We start from the raw sequence: 22500 nt of genomic DNA on the forward strand, positions 1-22500 counted from the left end.
GGTCAGAAATATTACTGTAATAACCTCAGGTCAGAAATATTACTGTAATAACCTCAGGTCAAAAATATTACTGTAATAACCTCAGGTCAGAAATATCACTGTAATAACCTCAGGTCAGAAATATTACTGTAATAACCACAGGTCAGAAATATTACTGTAATAGCCACAGGTCAGAAATATTACTGTAATAACCACAGGTCAGAAATATTACTGTAATAACCTCAGGTCAGAAATATTACTGTAATAACCTCAGGTCAGAAATATTACTGTAATATCCACAGGTCAGAAATATTACTAATAACCTCAGGTCAGAAATATTACTGTAATAACCACAGGTCAGAAATATTACTGTAATAACCTCAGGTCAGAAATATTACTGTAATAACCACAGGTCAGAATTATTACCGTAATAACCACAGGTCAGAAATATTACTGTAATAACCACAGGTCAGAATTATTACCTTAATAACCACAGGTCAGAAATATTACTGTAATAACCTCAGGTCAGAAATATTACTGTAATAACCTCAGGTCAGAAATATTACTGTAATAACCTCAGGTCAGAAATATTACTGTAATAACCTCAGGTCAGAAATATTACTGTAATAACCACAGGTCAGAAATATTACTGTAATAGCCACAGGTCAGAAATATTACTGTAATAACCACAGGTCAGAAATATTACTGTAATAACCTCAGGTCAGAAATATTACTGTAATAACCTCAGGTCAGAAATATTACTGTAATAACCTCAGGTCAGAAATTTTACTGTAATACCCACAGGTCAGAAATATTACTGTAATACCCACAGGTCAGAAATATTACTGTAATACCCACAGGTCAGAAATATTACTGTAATAACCTCAGGTCAGAAATATTACTGTAATAACCACAGGTCAGAAATATTACTGTAATAACCTCAGGTCAGAAATATTACTGTAATAACCTCAGTTCAGAAATATTACTGTAATAACCTCAGGTCAGAAATATTACCGTAATAACCACAGGTCAGAAATATTACCGTAATAACCACAGGTCAGAATTATTACCGTAATAACCACAGGTCAGAAATATTACCGTAATAACCTCAGGTCAGAAATATTACCGTAATAACCTCAGGTCAGAAATATTACCGTAATAACCTCAGGTCAGAAATATTACTGTAATAACCTCAGGTCAGAAATATTACTGTAATAACCTCAGGTCAGAAATATTACTGTAATAACCTCAGGTCAGAAATATTACTGTAATAACCACAGGTCAGAAATATTACTGTAATACCCACAGGTCAGAAATATTACTGTAATACCCACAGGTCAGAAATTTTACTGTAATACCCTCAGGTCAGAACTATTACTGTAATATCCTCAGGTCAGAAATATTACTGTAATAACCTCAGGTCAGAAATATTACTGTAATACCCACAGGTCAGAAATATTACTGTAATAACCTCAGGTCAGAAATATTACTGTAATAACCTCAGGTCAGAAATAGTACTGTAATAACCTCAGGTCAGAAATATTACTGTAATAACCTCAGGTCAGAAATATTACTGTAATAACCTCAGGTCAGAAATATTACTGTAATAACCACAGGTCAGAAATATTACTGTAATAACCTCAGGTCAGAAATATTACTGTAATAACCTCAGGTCAGAAATATTACTGTAATAACCTCAGGTCAGAAATAGTACTGTAATAACCTCAGGTCAGAAATAGTACTGTAATAACCTCAGGTCAGAAATATTACTGTAATAACCTCAGGTCAGAAATATTACTGTAATAACCTCAGGTCAGAAATATTACTGTAATATCCACAGGTCAGAAATATTACTAATAACCTCAGGTCAGAAATATTACTGTAATAACCACAGGTCAGAAATATTACTGTAATAACCTCAGGTCAGAAATATTACTGTAATACCCACAGGTCAGAATTATTACCGTAATAACCACAGGTCAGAAATATTACTGTAATAACCACAGGTCAGAATTATTACCTTAATAACCACAGGTCAGAAATATTACTGTAATAACCTCAGGTCAGAAATATTACTGTAATAACCTCAGGTCAGAAATATTACTGTAATAACCTCAGGTCAGAAATATTACTGTAATAACCTCAGGTCAGAAATATTACTGTAATAACCTCAGGTCAGAAATATTACTGTAATAACCTCAGGTCAGAAATATTACTGTAATAACCTCAGGTCAGAAATATTACTGTAATACCCACAGGTCAGAAATATTACTGTAATACCCACAGGGCAGAAATATTACTGTAATACCCACAAGTCAGAAATATTACCGTAATAACCTCAGGTCAGAAATATTACCGTAATAACCTCAGGTCAGAAATATTACCGTAATAACCTCAGGTCAGAAATATTACCGTAATAACCTCAGGTCAGAAATAGTACCGTAATAACCACAGGTCAGAAATATTACCGTAATAACCTCAGGTCAGAAATATTACCGTAATAACCTCAGGTCAGAAATATTACCGTAATAACCTCAGGTCATAAATATTACCGTAATAACCTCAGGTCAGAAATATTACCGTAATATTATTATTTTATTTTTTTATCTTTATATGGTTATTTTAGTATCATTAAAATACTGTTATAATTTTTAATACAATTTTGAATTATTATTATTTATTTATTTTTATTCACTAGGCGTGGCAGAAAGCTCGCAGTGACGGCTGGGAACGAGCGTTCTGTGAGAAGAACTTCCTCTCTCAGGCCACGATGGAGATCATCGTCGGGATGCGGACGCAGCTTCTGGGACAGCTCCGAGCCACAGGTCAAAGTTCACAACGCATCACTACAATTAAAAACTGAACGTGTGTGCTTAATAAACGGTGAGCTAAACGAGTCGCAGCACAGATCAGCAACAGGAGTCAGATTTCATTCATCACGAGTGTGAGGAGCGAAGTTCTCATTGTACTGTTTTGTTGTTGTGTTTTTCATTAAGAATAATAGGCTAATGAACTCACGATTCAAGCGATCCGCCCCCGAATTGGCGCTAATTTGAAAGCGAAACTAAAATGCGCACGGGCATTCATAATGACAACTATCCCTTGGCAGATAATTAAGATAACGCCCCCCATTGGCAGATAATTTCGCTTGTTTTAAGCAAAAACTCACTTCATTTGGATTTCCCCCCCCAGAAAACAAGACATAATATAATTTTACTCATCTTGTAAATGCATCTTGATTTAAGAATGTTTAGATATTTGGACTGGAATCAACACAAAAACTCTGAGTAAGAAAAGCATTTGTGGTACCAGTTCAGTCAGTGTGTCATCATCAGTGAGCGCTCTGAGCCGTGAACCGAAGCGCTCGTGTCTCTGCAGGCTTCGTGCGAGCGAGGGGAGGGGGGGACATCCGGGACGTGAACCAGAACTCGGAGAACTGGGCCGTGGTCAAGGCCGCGCTGGTTTCTGGGATGTATCCCAACCTGATCCATGTGGAGCGGGACAGCCTGAGCCTCACGGGCTCCAGAGAGAAGAGGGTTCGCTTCCACCCCACGTCTGTCCTGAGCCAGCCGCAGTACAAGAAGGTGCGTGTGGAGAAGCAGCATATTAACTACACACCGGTGCAACTGGACAAATGAGAATAAGGTGCAAAAGTTCATTTATTTCAGTAACTCAACTTAAAAGGTGAAACTAATATATTATATAGACTCATTACATGCAAAGTGAGATATTTCAAGCCTTTATTTGTTATAATTGTGATGATTATGGATTACAGCTTATGAAAACCTTTTCACAATACTCTAATTTTGAATTTAGGGTTTTCATAAGCTGTAAGCCATAATCATCACAATTATAACAAATAAAGGCTTGAAATATCTCACTTTGCATGTAATGAGTCTATATAATATATTAGTTTCAGCTTTTAAGTTGAATTACTGAAATAAATGAACTTTTGCTCCATATTCTCATTTTTCCAGTTTCACCTGTATACATACACACTGCTGCTCAAAAGTTTGGAAAATAATAAAAAATATACTGTTATAGTATTTATTCATATTTTTAATTAGTTTTTATTTTCTTTATATATATATTTTTTTTATCTCTATATAGTTTTTATTTTAGAAACATTCATATATTATTATAGTTTTTGTTAATATTTGAATTAGTTTATTTTTATTTGACAATTTTTAGTTTTTTATCTCTATAGTTTTTATTTTAGTATCATTCATATATTATTATAGTTTTAGTTAATAATTTGAATTAGTTTATTTTTATATTTATCGATTTCATTTTAGACTTTTAGACATTTATAATGTTACAAAATATTCTATTTCAAATAAACGCTGCTCCTTTGACACTGATAATAATCATAAATGTGTCTTGATCATCAGATCATCATATTATACTGATTTCTGGAGAATCATGTGACACTGAAGACTGGAGTAATGATGCTGAACATTCAGCTTTGATCACAAGAATAAATTAGACTTTACTGTATATTCACATAGAAAAGTTATTTTAAATTGTAAAAGACCTTGATCAGAATTATTTTAAAAAACATAAAAAATCTTACCGATCCCAAACTTACAGTAACATAATGTTTTTTTCCTCCACACATTTGTACCCAGATCCCTCCAGCCAATGGCCAGGCAGCAGCCGTGGAGTCCCTGCCCTGTGATTGGCTGATTTACGACGAGATGACGCGCGCGCACAGGATCGCTAGCGTGAGATGCTGCTCTGTTGTTACGCCGCTGACCGTCGCTATATTCGGAGGATGTGCTAAACTCCCGAGCTCCGCCTTGCAGGAGCACAGAGGAGGTGAACGAGCCGAGAGCTTCCTCTATAAGTGAACTTAAAGCTGCAGTGTGTGATGTTTAGCAGCATCTAGTGGTGAGGTTGTGAATTGCACCCAACAGAAGTTACGGTGGCCGACAGGAAGTGATGTTGTCGTCTGAGGCAGCAGAGAGTAGCCAGTTAAACAAAGAGGTTTCTTTACAAAGATAAATTAATAAATTATATTAACTTAATTATTCAGTAAAACGATGTTATTGCGAATATTTTTGCTACTTGTTCATCATTGTGTCAGTGTTTTATCCGCTTTAGCTTTAGCCTCTTTACACGCAGAACAACATAGTGACGAAACGCGTTTGTCCGCTCAGGGCCACCGTAGAAACATGTCGATGTAAGCGGACCCGCGGTGTGTGTAGAGAAATGCTCATTCTAAGCTAATAAAATATAACGGTTCATTATGTAACGTCTTTATACACCACTGAACACATAGTTATGTTTATTATATTGCATTTATGTCAACAGACCCTCCTAAATATCACACAATGCACCTTTAATTCCTTTTATAACTTTTAATTTTCCTTGAATAATTCCTTTCGGTGTAAAGCTCTTTGAATTGCCATAGTGTATGAAACGTGCTATATAAATAAACTTGCCTTGCCTTGTATATCGGCCACCACATCGGCTCATTTCTAATGTTATCGGCCCGTTAAGAAAATTTGTCTGATATATTAAAGCCGATAAATAATGTATTATTTCCTTCAGCTGAGACTCTTCAGATGCGCACTGTTCAACATGATGATTATGAATTGATTGAAATCACTTCGAAAAAAGAAAATACAGTGTATTTTGAGAACATCATAATTGTGTGTTTGGGACATGGATTTTAATGGTGAGACTTTTGTTTTTGTAATCAGGCTCTTAAAAATTATATGAAATTTAGATTTATCGGCCGATATATCGGTTATCAGACAATATATCGGTTATCAGCTTTCAAATATAAAGAATTATCGGTTATCAGACAATATATCGGTTATCAGCTTTCAAATATAAAGAATTATCGGTTATCGGTATCGGCCAAAATTTTCATATCGGTGCATCCCTAGTACTTCTAAATCTAAAACTATTTTAATTAGGAGTGCACCGTTCTAAAAATTTTGGTCGATAACCGATAATTCTCTATATTTTAAAGCCGATAACCGATATATTGTCTGATAACCGATAATTCTTTATATTTTTAAAGCCGATAACCGATATATTGGCCGATAAATTTAAATCCAAGTTTTCATATAATTTTTAAGAGCCTGATTACAAAAACTAAAGTCTCATGAAAAGTTTATGAAAATTTAGATTTATCGGCCAATATATCGGTTATCGACTTTAAAAATATAAAGAATTATCGGTTATCGGTATTGGCCAAAATTTTCATATCGGTGCATCCCTAGTACTTCTAAATCTAAAACTATTATAATAGTATAATAATTTTGGTCGATACCGATAACCGATAATTATTTATATTTGAAAGCCGATAATAACCGATATATTGGCCGATAAATCTAAATCCAAATTTTCATATAATTTTTAAGAGCCTGATTACAAAAACTAAAGTCTCGCCAGTAAAACCCATGTCCCAAACACACAATTATGATGTTCTCATGATAATGTTATGAAGCCGATATGACAGATTTGCACTGAACTGTATTTTCCTTTTTTATTTTTTGAAGTGATTCTTATCATATTTCAAGCCATTAAAAACCATCATGATGATCAGTGCGCATCTGAAGAGTCTCAGCTGAAGGAAATAATACATTATTTATCGGCTTTAATATATCGGACAAATTTTCTTATCGGGCCGATATTGCTAACATTAAAAATGAACCGATACCGATATGGTGGCCGATATAACTGTGTTATAAGTGTGAAGTCTTTGAGGTGCTGCTTGTGTGTGCAGTGGAGCACTGATGTCGTTGCGTGTGTGTTCCAGCGTGTGACGGAGTGAACGACAGCAGTGACAGTGAGATGGAGGACCGGGCCTCGGCGCGTCTGGCCCACATCAGCATCGACGACTGGCTCAACTTCAAACTCGACCGAGAGGTACGACTCGCTTCTTCAGTTTTCACTTATTCAATCTCAAAATCCTTTTTGAAACGATTATTTTATTATAAAATTCATATTGATAAAATGAATAACGATTTATAATTAAATTATGATAATAAAATCTATATTTTACATAATTATACGATCTCTGTGTCAGTTTGCATTTTTTTAATTTCAAAATCCATATTATTATATATATATTTTTTATATTATAAATATAAAACAAAATGTATTATTAACAGCAATATGCAATAAAATAAACCAATTAAAGTCTGTATTTTACTGTCAGTTTGCAGTTATTAAATTGCAAAATTGTTTTTGGAATGATTATTTTATTATTATTAAATAATAAGAAAAAAAATATTATTAAAGTATTATAAGCATCAAATAATATAAATAGAATAAAAAAATTAAATTAGAATTATAACAACAATACACAATAAAATAAGGTAATTAAACTGTGTGTGTGTGTGTGTGTGTGTGTGTGTGTGTGCGTGTGCCTGTGTGTGTGTGTGTGTGTGCGTGTGTGTGTGTGTGCGTGTGTGTGTGTGTGTGTGCGTGTGTGTGTGCAGATGGCGGAGCTGGTGTTCGGGCTCAGACAGCGCTGGCAGAGCTTGTTCCTGCGCCGGATCCGCTCTCCGTCTAAAGCCTGTTCTCAGCTGGACGAGGCCACGATCCGCACACTGGTGTCGGTGCTGTCGGCAGAGGAGCTGGTCTCAGGTGTGCTTCATCTCTCCTTCCACACCTGACTTCATTGTGTAATATTTAGGAGGATCTGTTGACAGAAATGTAATATGTAAGCAATAAGGTACTCGAGGCTGTGCTGTATGGGGAATACGTCACGGCTGAAGGGCGTTGTTCGGCTCGACGCGAAGTGGAGTCACGATTATTCACCACACAGCACTTGCCTCGAGTACCTTATTGCTTTTATAACACGGTTACCCCACAATACAACTATTAAAGCCGAAAAATATGCATCTATACAACTTTCATGAAGTAAAATCACTAAAAGCCGTCCTTCCGCTGGAAAAAATAGTCCCTGACTGTAAACAGCAACAGAAGTTACATACATTATTTCGCCACTAGATGGCGGCACAGACTGTGTTTATGAGTGAGTCAGTCAGCAGAAAAGACTTTACATTGAAAGGACTCAAACTTGTGATCACGGAGAAGCAAGACGCATCATTTAAATCATAAATGATGTCGCGGGAAAACCCCTTAACTGTTAAAAGGACAAGATATCGCCCTAACCCTAACCCCTCTCAGGATCAAGGATAGGAACTATAGAGAATAACTAATAGAGAAGTAGTTCCGGCTACAATCTTCTTCTTCCGCAAGACGCATTGTTCTGTTAATAAATGCATGTTTATTAATCGCTAGCACGCCAAAAGTAACGTACTGCAGCTTTAAGGAGAACAATCATATTACATTAGCTAACTTTATCCCCTGGCTGACCAAAGAACGTGTTTTCAGCCATAACCCTATGTTCATATGTTCAACTCATAATGTTTATAATACAGTTATTGATCTTATTGATTACACACTCCATCACACAGGCCTCCAGCAGCCCACCGGCATCGGCCAGAGACCCCGACCCATGAACTCTGACGAGGCCCCGCAGACGACCTGCAGGAGCCCGGAGGAGACGCCCAGCCCCGACAGGTGTTTGTGTGTGTGTGTGTGTGTGTGTGTGTGTGTGTGTGTGTGTGTGTGTGTGTGTGTGTGTGCTCCCTAATAGGCGACTAACCGTTAAAGGTGCCTTGGAACGCGCAGCTTTGTTTGATGCGTTAACGTAATTTCGTCTGAAACAGGAAGTTAAGGCGGGACTTATTGAATGACTTATTGAATGGCCCAGCAGCCAATAGCGTTTAGTTTCCCTCACAGACTGACAGCACACGGGAGCGTATCCGAGCGCTGATGATCCGCTGGATTCAATAGTAGAGGATTCAATACATCTCATTCTTAACCAGCGTACAGTTGCAGAGCAGAATACACCTCGAGTGTTTGAGCCGCCGAACACACACTCCACATGATGCTCTGTGTGTGTCAGGCGGTGTTTATAGCAGAGGGGGCGGAGCTTTAGATTCTACAGAGCATTTGATTGGACAGGAGCGGTGATGTCATACAAATCCCTGATTCACTTGAGCAGAAGTGAGAGAGTGAGTTTTGAATGCTTATATCTCCTAAATGCGCATTTTGTCATTGTTTCGGACACACCAGTTTATTCATAATCTAACATATTCACACTAAAGGCCTTTAAGTGCTGTAATCGGGTCCCCGGTGCTTCTACCAACCCAGAAAACGTGAAAAGTGAAACCCAGTAACTTAGTTCTGGTGAATCTTTCTCTGCAAGCATGACAAAACATAAACCGATCAGATTCCACTCCCCTTCTGACGTATGAAGAGGATCTTATGATAATATTACCGGCCCTTAATATGTCACCTTTAAAGAGGTTTGGTCAGCTAAGACCACCCAACCCGAACAGGTGTGTGTGTGTGTGTGAGTGAATGATTCAATGACTCTCTTGTTTCATTACTGGGTGATTCAGTGTTTTGAACGAATCTCTTGAATGAATGATTCAATGACTCACTCATATTTTAACAGTCTCTTGTGTGTGTGTGTGTGTGTGTGTGTGTGTGTGTGTGTGTTTCCCGCAGACCTCGGCTGGCGTCTCAGATGAAGATTCACAGGTCGCTTCACTCGAAGCCGCTGGTAGAGGACCTCGTCCCGTTTAACAGCGCTGACGACCCTTCATCTCCCGCTTCTGGGAAAGTACGTGAGGTTACGGGTTCACGACTGCACTCTTCCAATATTTAACACGAAACCGGTGTTTTTTTCATGTACTGGTCATTTTTAGGCTATTCAAACACCCAAAATACACTTCTAAAGTCCCCCTGTGGTGTAAATCCAGCTTTTAATGTAGTTTATGTGTGTATGTGGAGTTATTAATCTGCTTTAACACACACATGTGTAAGTTCATAAGTGGACAGCATTGCTGAGTATTTTCTCCATAAAACTGCAGTGAACCAAAGACAGTCTCAAACACACGGTTTGACATCGCTGGTGTTTCTGACGTCACACACTACCTTGACCAATCAGATCAACGTGTGATCGTCACCCAGTGGATCTCTGAGTGAGTGAGTGAGTGGAGGCGGGGCTCATTTGCATATTCAGAGAACCACGCATACTAAATGAGGCGAGGGTGTCGAGTTACATTTTAAATATTTTAAGGCATTTTTCAAGGAAAAACGTTTAAATATGTAATTTTGATGAGTTTTAAGGGATACAATTATTGACTACATTGGGACTTTAAGTGTTTATTTTATTGCACTTTATTTGCTCTGTAAAGTCAGAAATCTCCACTTCAGCAGCTTCACACACACCAAACCTTACAGTTGTATTCACATCTATATGCTGGAGGTTTATTCATATCATTTGCCTGGTTTATACCACATTTTACTCCCTAAAACATGATGAAAATTTCACTGTCAGTTGACAGTGTTTTATGATTTATGCAGTGATGAAAAGAGAAATCCGAGACTCTGGAAAAACATTCAATATATCAACAAAATCAGACAAGCTTTATCCAGTGATCAGATTTCTCTCCTGGAAATGTATGCAAATGTGTGCATATTTAATTAGATTGTACCTAATTAGCATATTTAAACATTACATCTCAGAAAACATTCTTAATATAGTAAATTAACTAGGTAAGTATTAGGGATGGACCGATATGAAAATAACCGATAATTCATTATATTTGAAAGCTTTATCCAGTGTTCAGATTCCTCTTCTGTAAACGTATGCAAATGAGGGTAACACTTTATTTTACAGTGTCATTGTTACATGTACTTACCGTAGTACTAACAGTAAATTATGCATAATTACATGCAACTAACCCTCAACCAAATCCTAACCCTATAGTAAGTATTATTATTATTTATACAACATTTTACTCCTTAAAACATGATGAAAATTATTATTTTTTCTGTCAGTTGACAGTGTTTTATGATTTATGCAGTGATGAAAAGAGAAATCCAGAATCTCCTCTGGAAAAACATTCAATATATCAACAAAATCAGGCAAGAATCTTAAACCTGGAGTTATCTCTCCTGGAAATATATGCAAATGTGTGCATATTTAATTAGATAGTATCTAATTTGCATATTTAAACATTACATCTCAGAAAACATTCTTAATATAGTAAATTAACTAGGTAAGTATTAGGGATGGACCGATATGAAAATAACCGATACCGATATAACCGATAATTCATTATATTTGAAACCCGATAACCGATATATCGGCCGATAACTTAAAATCCAAATTTTTATATAATTTTTGTGAGCCTGATTACAAAAACAAAAGTCTCTCCATTTAAAAGCCGTATCCCAAACACACAATTATACATATGTTTTCATTATAATGTTATGTAGCCGATATGACACATGTTGCACTGAACTCCTTTTTTTGAGGAAGTGAAGTTTGAGGAAGTTTGAGGAAGTGATGTCAATCATATTTCGAGCAGTTCATAATCATCATGTTGAACAGTGCGCATCTGAAGTGTCCGCTGGAGGATAGAATACATTATTTATCAGCTTTAATATATCAGAGAAATGTTCTTATCGGGCCGATAACATTGAAAATGAACCGATATCGGCCGATATATCGAGCATCAGTAGTAAGTATGATCCTGTCCTTCTGAATTTCTGTCTTTCTGGTGCATCTGTCATGAAATGAACGGAAAATTTTGGCCGATACCAATAACCGATAATTAATTATATTTGAAAACCGATAACCGATATATCGGCCGATAACTTTAAATCCAAATTTTTATATAATTTTTGAGAGCCTGATTACAAAACCAAGTCTCACGATTTACAAGCCATATCCCAAACACACAATTAAACATAATGTTTTCATTATGATTTTATGTAGCCGATAAAAAGGAACCGATATCGGCCGATATATCGAGCATCAGTAGTAAGTATGATCCTGTCCTTCTGAGTTTCGGTCTTGATTTGTCCTGGAATGAGCGGCAGTACCGGACACGGAGTGCTGGTTGAGCTGAAGTGTGATGTGTTGGTGTGTGTAGAGCGTGTCCCCGTCCCCGAGGCCGCCGCGCTCCTGTGTGCGGTACTTCATCATGAAGAGCAGCAACATGAGGAACATCGAGCTGTCCCAGCAGAGAGGGATCTGGTCCACTACTCCCAGCAACGAGCACAAGCTGACCCGGGCCTTCCAGGAGAGCAGCGCCGTGTTCCTCGTGTTCTCCGTCCAGGGCTCCGGACACTTCCAGGTGTGTGTGAGACGCCTCTAGGGCTGGGGATCGCAAAAGACAAAACTTGAGGTCAGGAATCGGATACTTGTTGTAAAATTACTATTTCGATTCCTCTTATCGGTTCCGTTGTGAGCCTTTCAATACGAGTTTAAACCATTCGAGTGCGAGAGACTGTGTTCTGTGTATCAGTGCATTGGACTCGTGCCAAAAAAAGACCTGTGTCTTAAAGTGACAGCACTAATATTCCTGCTTTGTAACTATATTTGTAAAATATATTTTATTTATAAAGTGCAGTGTTATTTTTCAGTTGATTAGTTTCTGCATCTGAATACTGAAAATCTTAGAACACTGTTTATTTCAATCGTAAATGTTCAGTTGTGTCTATTTTTTGCGATTTCTAATTTTTTAATTACCGTAATGAGTGTTTATTGTCTTTCATAATGCTTGAGTTATATTAGTTCGGCTAGTTGTTTTTAAACCACAGGCAAGCGTTCCTCATGTTAGTGTTCTTTAAGCTGTTGATCATGTTCATGATATTCAGATACAATTAAACATTCTGAAATAAGACTAAATGAATGATATCCACATTTTTTTTTTTTACCTTATTGGAATCGAAAAGCAGAATCAAAATTGGAATCATCAAAAACAATAAAAAAATCGGAATCATTAAAACTCTAACGAGACCCAACCCAAGCGACGACAAACATCCATCGGTGCCGCTCACATCAACACTGGCCAGGGCTGTCACATAGAAATTAGAATTTCGAATATTCGTATTAAAAAAAAGTGATTTCCTGACATCAACAATTACATTTTCACTAGTTAAAATGCTAATGCTAAAGGCCTTCTGAAGCAAAGCCATTCGTTTGGGTAAGAAAAATATTTAATTAAAAACTTTATAAAGTAAAATAACTAGCTTCCGGCCACACGAACATACGGATTCCACTGAAGCCTAAAGCGCTACTTATGCGAGTAAAGGCCATTGCACACTGAGTCCAACATTTTCGTATGCGTTTTTCCGTATTCGTGATTCGCTGGCTCTGAATAGTCAAACACATTCAGACTGCTTGTTACGGATGCGAAAAACGCAGAAAATGGAACCCGTTTAGATTTTTTTTATGACGGACGCAAGTTTCGGAGGCAGTGTGCAAGCGTGATTGACATACCGTGAGGTCGTATTTATTTTTTAACGTACGAAAATTTCGGATGCGAATTTCGGACTCAGTGTGCAATGGCCTTAATGCGGCGCACCGCTGATATTTACGCTACGCATGACGTCAGTAGCTGCGCTTTAGGCGTTAGCGGATTCCTGTTCGAACGATTTTAATGCACTTTAAAAAGTTAATTTGATTTCAATAAAGATGTGGTGATTTGATTTGATTTGGTTCTAGATTTACTCATTGCGCTCGCTTGCGCCCTCTTGTGGCCATAGGAGACATTACAACACTTGTTTCCTCTAACGTAGTATTGCGAATATAATGTAATATTTAAGAAAGAAACTCAAATTTAGCTTTTCAGCCATTTTGACAACCCTAAACTGTGTGTGTGTGTGTGTGTGTGTCTCTCGCCCTCATTAACCTGAAGGAACAACAATGGAAATCTATGAGCCAACTAAAATAATCGTGTGTGTGTCTGTCTCTCTCTCTCTCTCGCCCTCTCTCTCTCTCTCGCCCCCCCCCTCTCTCTCTCTCTCCCCCCCCTCTCTCTCTCTCTCGCCCCCCCCTCTCTCTCTCTCTCTCTCTCGCCCCCCCCTCTCTCTCTCTCTCGCCCCCCCCTCTCTCTCTCTCTCGCCCCCCTCTCTCTCTCTCTCGCCCCCCCCCTCTCTCTCTCTCTCGCCCTCTCTCTCTCTCTCTCGCCCCCCCTCTCTCTCTCTCTCTCGCCCCCCCCTCTCTCTCTCTCTCGCCCCCCCCTCTCTCTCTCTCTCTCGCCCCCCCCTCTCTCTCTCTCTCTCTCACCCCCCCCTCTCTCTCTCTCGCCCCCCCCCCTCTCTCTCTCTCTCTCGCCCCCCCCTCTCTCTCTCTCTCTCTCGCCCCCCCCCCCTCTCTCTCTCTCGCCCTCTCTCTCTCTCTCTCGCCCCCCCCTCTCTCTCTCTCCCCCCCCTCTCTCTCTCTCTCTCGCCCCCCCCTCTCTCTCTCTCTCTCTCGCCCCCCCCCCCTCTCTCTCTCTCTCTCTCTCTCTCTCTCTCTCGCCCCCCCCCCTCTCTCTCTCTCTCTCTCGCCCCCCCCTCTCTCTCTCTCTCTCTCTCTCGCCCCCCCCCCCTCCCTCTCTCTCTCTCGCCCCCCCTCTCTCTCTCTCGCCCCCCCCCCCCCTCTCTCTCTCGCCCCCCCCTCTCTCTCTCGCCCCCCCCTCTCTCTCTCGCCCCCCCCCCCTCTCTCTCTCTCGCCCCCCCCTCTCTTTCGCCCCCCCCCCCCCTCTCTCTCTCGCCCCCCCCCTCTCTCGCCCCCCCCCTCTCTCTCTCTCTCGCCCTCTCTCTCTCTCGCCCTCTCTCTCTCTCGCCCCCCCTCTCTCTCGCCCCCCCCCCTCTCTCTCTCTCGCCCCCCCCCCTCTCTCTCTCTCTCGCCCTCTCTCTCTCTCGCCCCCCCCCTCTCTCGCCCCCCCCCCTCTCTCTCGCCCTCTCTCTCTCTCGCCCTCTCTCTCTCTCGCCCCCCCCCCCCCTCTCTCTCTCTCGCCCCCCCCCCCCTCTCTCTCTCGCCCTCTCTCTCTCTCGCCCTCTCTCTCTCAGGGTTACGCGCGCATGGCGTCGTCCATCAGCGGCGAGCGGTGTCTGGACTGGGGCTCGGTGGGTCTGGGCGGTGTGTTCGGGGTGGAGTGGGTCCGGCGGGAGAGTCTGCCGTTCCAGCTGACGCAGCACCTCCTGAACCCCTGGAACGACAGCAAGCGGGTCCAGATCAGCAGAGACGGGCAGGTGCGGCTCACTCACTCCCCCGGCCCGGAGCGTTCGGTCCGCATGCTCAGGTTATAGAGCGCTGGTTAAATCTTGCGGATTTATGAATAAACGGCTCGTTTTAAAGTCTTCCTGGTCGACTCGCGTTTGTTAAGACTTCTGCTTTAAACATTACAATCCTCATGATCACTTTAGTTAACTTTACATTGAGTAAATCTCCTTCACCAGCTAATCACTCCTGGACAGCGGTCTACACCAGGGGTCACGACCTCGCCCTGGAGCGCCGCTGTCCGGCAGAGTGCAGCTCGTCTGATTTTATTGATATATGAATGTTTTTCCAGAGGAGATTCTGGATTTCTCTTTTCATCACTGCATAAAACACTGTCAACTGACTGAAAAAAATACATTTTCATCATGTTTTAAGGAGTAAAATGTGGTATAAACCTGGAATGATATATGAATAATAACATATTTAAGCTTTTTTTTCCCTTGTAAAAATTTTCCGTCATCCCTTAAAACTCACTTGAATGTAACGCGACACCCTCGCCTCATTTAGTATACGCAGTTCTATGAATATGCTAATGAGCCCCGCCTCCACTCACTCACTCACTCACTCAGAGATCCACTGGTTGACGATCACACGTTGATCTGATTGGTTACAAGGTAGTGTGTGACGTCAGAAACACCAGCGATTTCAAACCGATTTCATTACTGGATGATTCAGTGTTTTTGAACGAATCTCTTGAGCGAATGATTCAATGACTCACTTGTTTCATTACTGGATGATTCAGTGTTTTGAACGAATCTCTTGAGTGAATTATTTAATGACTCGTTTCATTACTGGATGATTCAGGGTTTTGAACGAATCTCTTGAATGAATGATTCAATGACTCACTTGTTTCATTACTGGATGATTCAGTGTTTTGAACAAATCTCTTGAATGAATGATTTAATGACTCACTTGTTTCATTACTGGATGATTCAGTGTTTTTGAACGAATCTCTTGAGTGAACGATTCAATGACTCACTTGTTTCATTACTGGATGATTCAGTGTTTTGAACGAATCTCTTGAGTAAATGATTCAATGACTCACTCGTTTCATTACTGGATGATTTAATGACTCACTTGTTTCATTACTGGATGATTCAGTGTTTTGAACGAATCTCTTGAGTGAATGATTCAATGACTAACTCGTTTAATTTCTGGATGATTCAGTGTTTTGAACGAATCTCTTGAGTGAATGATTTAATGACTCAATTGTTTCATTACTGGATGATTCAGTGTTTTGAACGAATCTCTTGAATGAATGATTTAATGACTCACTTGTTTCATTACTGGATGATTCAGTGTTTTGAACGAATCTCTTGAATGAATAATTTAATGACTCACTTGTTTCATTACTGGATGATTCAGTGTTTTAAACAAATCTCTTGAGCGAATGATTCAATGACTCAATTGTTTCATTACTGGATGATTCAGTGTTTTGAACAAATCTCTTGAGCGAATGATTCAATGACTCACTTGTTTCATTACTGGATGATTCAGTGTTTTGAACGAATCTCTTGAGTGAATTATTTAATGACTCGTTTCATTACTGGATGATTCAGGGTTTTGATTGAATCTCTTGAATGAATGATTCAATGACTCACTCGTTTCATTACTGGATGATTTAATGACTCACTTGTTTCATTACTGGATGATTCAGTGTTTTGAACGAATCTCTTGAGTGAATGATTCAATGACTAACTCGTTTAATTTCTGGATGATTCAGTGTTTTGAACGAATCTCTTGAGTGAATGATTTAATGACTCACTTGTTTCATTACTGGATGATTCAGTGTTTTAAACAAATCTCTTGAGCGAATGATTCAATGACTCAATTGTTTCATTACTGGATGATTCAGTGTTTTGAACAAATCTCTTGAGCGAATGATTCAATGACTCACTTGTTTCATTACTGGATGATTCAGTGTTTTGAACGAATCTCTTGAATGAATAATTTAATGACTCACTTGTTTCATTACTGGATGATTCAGTGTTTTAAACAAATCTCTTGAGCGAATGATTCAATGACTCAATTGTTTCATTACTGGATGATTCAGTGTTTTGAACAAATCTCTTGAGCGAATGATTCAATGACTCACTTGTTTCATTACTGGATGATTCAGTGTTTTGAACGAATCTCTTGAGTGAATTATTTAATGACTCGTTTCATTACTGGATGATTCAGGGTTTTGATTGAATCTCTTGAATGAATGATTCAATGACTCACTTGTTTCATTACTGGATGATTCAGTGTTTTGAACGAATCTCTTGAATGAATGATTTAATGACTCACTTGTTTCATTACTGGATGATTCAGTGTTTTTGAACGAATCTCTTGAGTGAACGATTCAATGACTCACTTGTTTCATTACTGGATGATTCAGTGTTTTGAACGAATCTCTTGAGTAAATGATTCAATGACTCACTCGTTTCATTACTGGATGATTTAATGACTCACTTGTTTCATTACTGGATGATTCAGTGTTTTGAACGAATCTCTTGAGTGAATGATTCAATGACTAACTCGTTTAATTTCTGGATGATTCAGTGTTTTGAACGAATCTCTTGAGTGAATGATTTAATGATTCACTCGTTTCATTACTGGATGATTCAGTGTTTTGAACAAATCTCTTGAGCGAATGATTCAATGATTTAAATGACTCACTTATATTTTAACAGTCTCTTGTGTGTGTGTGTTTGTGTGTGTGTGTGTGTGTGTGTGTGTGTGTGTGTGTGTGTGTGTGTGTGTCCAACAGGAGCTGGAGCCTCAGGCTGGAAGTCAGTTGCTGCAGTTCTGGGAGCGAATCTGAACCGAACGATCCGGATCGACACCAGAAACACAATCACACGTCACGATCTTCCTCTGCGTCTCCAGAACTAATATCTCAGCATTCTGACATCAACACACATTACTGGAGGAGAACATGACTGAAGATGTGAAGACTCGTTTAATGACACATGCAGTAAAATAAAGCGAGTCAGTGTTTAAAACAAGAACATAAATCTGCCAATGGAGTCAGAACAATAATCCGGTCTTCTATTTTAAATTAAATGAAGTTTATTGTTCCGACTCCATTCTTGTTTTAAGCAGAAACTCACTTTGTTTTACTGCATGTTTGATTAAACGAGTCTTCAGATGTTCAGGAACGTGTGTCTGCAGTGCACCGAGTACATGTGTGTGTGTGTTGTTGTGGCTGTGTGACGATGTTTTATGATCTAGTGTTTTTAAATCTTCATGATCTCAGTTCCTCTTCTTTTAACCGCTGTGCAGGCGTTAGTCGTCCATGATGGCGTTGCACACGTTCCCCTCGGCGTGAGGAGCGTCAGCGCTGATCGCGTGTTGTGTTCCGATCATTCTTCTCTGGGTTTGTCGTTAATGTTCGTTAATGTCGTGAATAAACAACACAAGCCGACGTCAGGCACACGTTCAGTGTCTCGTTTGTGCGATCACCAGTTCTGTCCCGATGTTCAGTGTTTGTTTTGAATTATGCAAATGTATAATTTGCAATAAAGAAATTATTTGCATGTTTTTTTTTTTTTTACTGTTTTCTTTAGAGTTGATTTATTTATATAGTATGAATATATTACGATTTATTTAAAATCATATCTCTTATTTCAATTAACTAAATTAAAAAACGTGTATATATGAGAGAATTACACTGTGATTTCTAGACCTATCTCAAGTTGTCTTTTTTTAATATTGCAATTGATGTTTATTATACTTCTTATCATGACTTATGAGTCGTGTTTTTACTATTGTTACTAATTTTTGTAAGGCATCATTTATCATTTATGACTCACACTCAGGACTTTCGGGAGGGCGGGATTCAGATATTTTTTTTTCCAGCAAAATCAATGAAATGTATTTTTGTTCAATAATATTTTTTCTTTGGTGTTTTGAGAGAATTTGATGATATTAATTAATATTTATGCAATAATTATGATCCATTTTTTCCCCATTGAATATAATAGATTTTTTTATATTTTTTTATTAATGCTGTATTTCAGGTTAAAGTAGAGAACTATAGAAAAACAAATTTTGAAGTCAGATTGGTGCCATCTGGTGGATGTAGTGAGCATAATTATTGTGCAATATCATATTTTAAGAAAGGCTTGTGAATTCTAGTTGTTTTTGCACATATTTCCCTATTTTTTCAGGTTGTGGATTTTAATATATAATAAGAAATTCTCAAAGACTATTTTTGAAAAGTTTTTTGTTTGTTTGGTTGGTTATTAATTGCTTTTATTTCACACATTTCCCAAAATTAGCTTTTGGAATGACACGTGTTCATTTGTGTGTGCGTGTGTTTTTGTGTGTATAAGTGTGTGTGTGTGTGTGTGTTTTTGTCTGTTTTGCACTCTTGATGTTTTAGAGATTCACCCCTTCACTGTTGAGTCCTTTTTTCTGCATCCGGGCTGATTTGTAGATTGTATGCACAAAAAAACTCTGTATTTTCATATTTTTGCCAATTTCCCATTCATTTCCTATGGGGGTCATTTTTGACCCGAAGGTCCTGAGTGTGACTATTTTTTTTACGACCACTTAGACTTATCAAATCCGGTCACCAATTTTTTTGGGTGTTCATATACCAAGTACCAATAAAGTCACCAAGTTTCGGACCATTCCGATGAAGCTACGATTTAAAAAAAATTGTATTTAATTAAAATAATTTTGACCCGAAATACCCCAGAAACAAAATGCATTATTATTATTTACTAAAAGTGACGGGAATTAATAAAATCTATACCTTTAACATGCATCAAGCTTTAAAATATTTGATCAAAAATAAGTTGTTGATTGATTGCTACTCATCACTAAATTAAAGAAGGAAAATAAAAAGTATAAGAAAAATAAAGATGTCAAAACAATTAGGGGAAATAAAACTAAAAATGCACCAGTTTTATTTGACAAAGTAAATTAAACTTTTTTCCCGTGTATAAATATATATATATATATATATATTTGTATCCATGTTAATTACCACAAAACGAAGTGAACCGAACATTTTCAACGTAATCTGTTGATTTTGATCATTTTATTCAATACACTAAAGTACTACATTAAAATATGCTAATTTTACAAACCGTGTTTTTGAGACTGTCTTTAATTCACTGCAGTTTTACGCAGAAAATACTCAGCAATGCTGTCGAGTTTGTTCAAGCAGATTAATAACACCACATAAACACATAAACTGCATTAGGCGCTTTAACTTGACAACATGTTTGGATCTCGGCGCCCTCTTGTGGCCATCACGTGTAGCGCTGTATTTCCGCCTTCGCGTTTTGTGGCGTGTTCCTCGCGGGCTCCCGTCCGTGTTGAGTCCAGCCTGCCGCAGAACAACACGTGTGTAACATCATGGAGTTCGAGGGCTGCAGCTGCTTCAGACAGAGGCTCGTGTTGTCCACACTGAGCGGAAAACGAGTGAAGATACGGAACATCAGGTCCAAAGATGACAACCCGGGCCTGCGAGGTGACCGACCCGCGAACTCACAGCACACGTGACCCACCCCGCGCGCGCACGCCGCTCGAACGCGTACTCGGTTTATTTACCTTCACGTTCTTATATGTTCTTCTACTATTTAGACGTTTTTATTATTATTATATGTATTCCACGCGTTGGCAATAGTGTAGTATTCACAGTCATGCCAATAAAGCCATTTTGATTTAAATTAAATTAAAAAACAATCAGATACCAACAACATTAGCCTAGTCTTCATTAACATTACAAGCGTCTGTAAACACATTATATAACTAGTGTTGTTATCATCATTATTTTCTTATGATTAGTTCATATTTTATTCTAATTTGTTTTCTTCGGTTATTTATATTTATTCTAGATTAATATTTTTTATTTTTTCAATTTGTTATTATGTTATGATGCTTTTTATTGCATCACTGTATTTTTATATTCTATATTGTACAGTAAATATTATTTATTTCTGATTTTATTCTAAATATTTGACTCTTTTGAGTAGTTAATATGTACATAATTGTGTCCATACTCCATCCACATCAGTGTATAAAACAGTTATAGTTTAATGTTGTACAGACACACATCAGGTGTATTGTTTTTCATCTGTCTGCTGTAATATCTGATGTTCTGAGTGTGTGTGTGTGTGTGTGTGTGTGTGTGTGTGTTTCTGTGGGTCAGATTTTGAAGCGAGCTTCATCCGCCTCCTCGATAAAGTGACCAACGGCACCAGGATAGAGATCAACCAAACGGGTGAGTTTCGTGTCAACACACACACACACACACACACACACACACATGAGAGATCAACACACACACACACACACACACGAGAGATCAACACACACACACACACACACGAGAGATCAACACACACACACACACACACACACACACATGAGAGATCAACACACACACACACACACACTCCTCATATCCTCCATTGTTGATTATTTTCCTCATTTTCCATTGTGTGTGTGTGTGTGTTGATCTCGTGTATGTGTGTGTGTGTGTGTGTGTGTTGATCTCGTGTGTGTGTGTGTGTGTGTGTTGATCTCTCGTGTGTGTGTGTGTGTGTGGATCTCTCGTGTGTGTGTGTGTGTGTGTGTTGATCTCGTGTATGTGTGTGTGTGTGTGTGTTGATCTCGTGTGTGTGTGTGTTGATCTCGTGTGTGTGTGTTGATCTCGTGTGTGTGTGTTGATCTCGTGTGTGTGTGTGTTGATCTCTCGTGTGTGTGTGTGTGTGTGTGTGTTGATCTCTCGTGTGTGTGTGTGTGTGTGTTGATCTCTCGTGTGTGTGTGTGTTGATCTCTCGTGTGTGTGTGTGTGTTGATCTCTCGTGTGTGTGTGTGTGTGTGTGTGTTGATCTCTCGTGTGTGTGTGTGTGTGTGTGTGTTGATCTCTCGTGTGTGTGTGTGTGTGTGTGTGTTGATCTCTCGTGTGTGTGTGTGTGTGTGTGTTGATCGTGCGTGTGTGTGCGCGTGTGTGTGTGCGTGTGTGTGTGTGTGTGCGTGTGTGTGCGCGCGTGTGTGTCTGTGTGTGTGTGTGTGTGTGTGTGTGTGTGTGTGTGTGTTGATCTCTCATGTGTGTGGTAATCTCTCGTGTGTGTGTGTGTGTGTGTGTGTGTGTGCGTGTGTGTGTGTGTGTGTTGATCTCTCATGTGTGTGGTAATCTCTCGTGTGTGTGTGCGTGTGCGTGTGTCTGTGTGTGTGTGTGTGTGTGTGTGTGTGTGTGTGCGCAGGAACGGTGCTGTTCTACCAGCCGGGGCTGCTGACGGGCGGCGCTGTGGAGCACGAGTGTCACGTGCAGCGGGCGGTGGGCTATTACCTGGAGGCTCTGCTGATGCTGGGGCCGTTCATGAAGACGCCGCTGAGGGCCGTGCTCAAGGGCGTCACCAACGACCCCAGCGACCCGTCCGTGAGTGTCTAACGTGTCCGCTCAAACACTCTCGATA

At 39.2% G+C, this 22500-nt stretch overlaps 2 protein-coding genes across 5 annotated transcripts in view; both read left to right on the forward strand.

Annotated features, from left to right (window-relative positions):
* Window positions 1-18600, forward strand: part of ythdc2 (YTH domain containing 2) — a 48535-nt gene extending 29935 nt beyond the window's left edge. For 2 of the 4 annotated variants that reach the window (XM_079606741.1, XM_079606742.1), the window contains exons 22-31: window positions 2678-2804; window positions 3358-3563; window positions 4608-4797; window positions 6752-6861; window positions 7437-7584; window positions 8421-8526; window positions 9523-9637; window positions 11961-12164; window positions 14869-15051; window positions 17832-18600. In XM_079606741.1, the coding sequence (XP_079462867.1) occupies window positions 2678-2804; window positions 3358-3563; window positions 4608-4797; window positions 6752-6861; window positions 7437-7584; window positions 8421-8526; window positions 9523-9637; window positions 11961-12164; window positions 14869-15051; window positions 17832-17885 (1443 nt within the window). In that variant the 3' untranslated portion in view covers window positions 17886-18600. The remainder of the gene's footprint in view (window positions 1-2677; window positions 2805-3357; window positions 3564-4607; window positions 4798-6751; window positions 6862-7436; window positions 7585-8420; window positions 8527-9522; window positions 9638-11960; window positions 12165-14868; window positions 15052-17831) is intronic. The other 2 variants (XM_079606743.1, XM_079606744.1) reach the window with 2 other exon arrangements.
* Window positions 18601-20313: 1713 nt separating this feature from the next.
* Window positions 20314-22500, forward strand: part of rcl1 (RNA terminal phosphate cyclase-like 1) — a 24009-nt gene continuing 21822 nt past the window's right edge. The window contains exons 1-3 of the mRNA XM_079606937.1: window positions 20314-20546; window positions 21228-21299; window positions 22288-22463. Of these exons, the coding sequence (XP_079463063.1) occupies window positions 20432-20546; window positions 21228-21299; window positions 22288-22463 (363 nt within the window). The 5' untranslated portion in view covers window positions 20314-20431. The remainder of the gene's footprint in view (window positions 20547-21227; window positions 21300-22287; window positions 22464-22500) is intronic.

This window comes from Phoxinus phoxinus (genome assembly GCF_949152265.1).
Source record: "Phoxinus phoxinus genome assembly, chromosome: 3".
Lineage (NCBI taxonomy): Eukaryota > Metazoa > Chordata > Actinopteri > Cypriniformes > Leuciscidae > Phoxinus > Phoxinus phoxinus.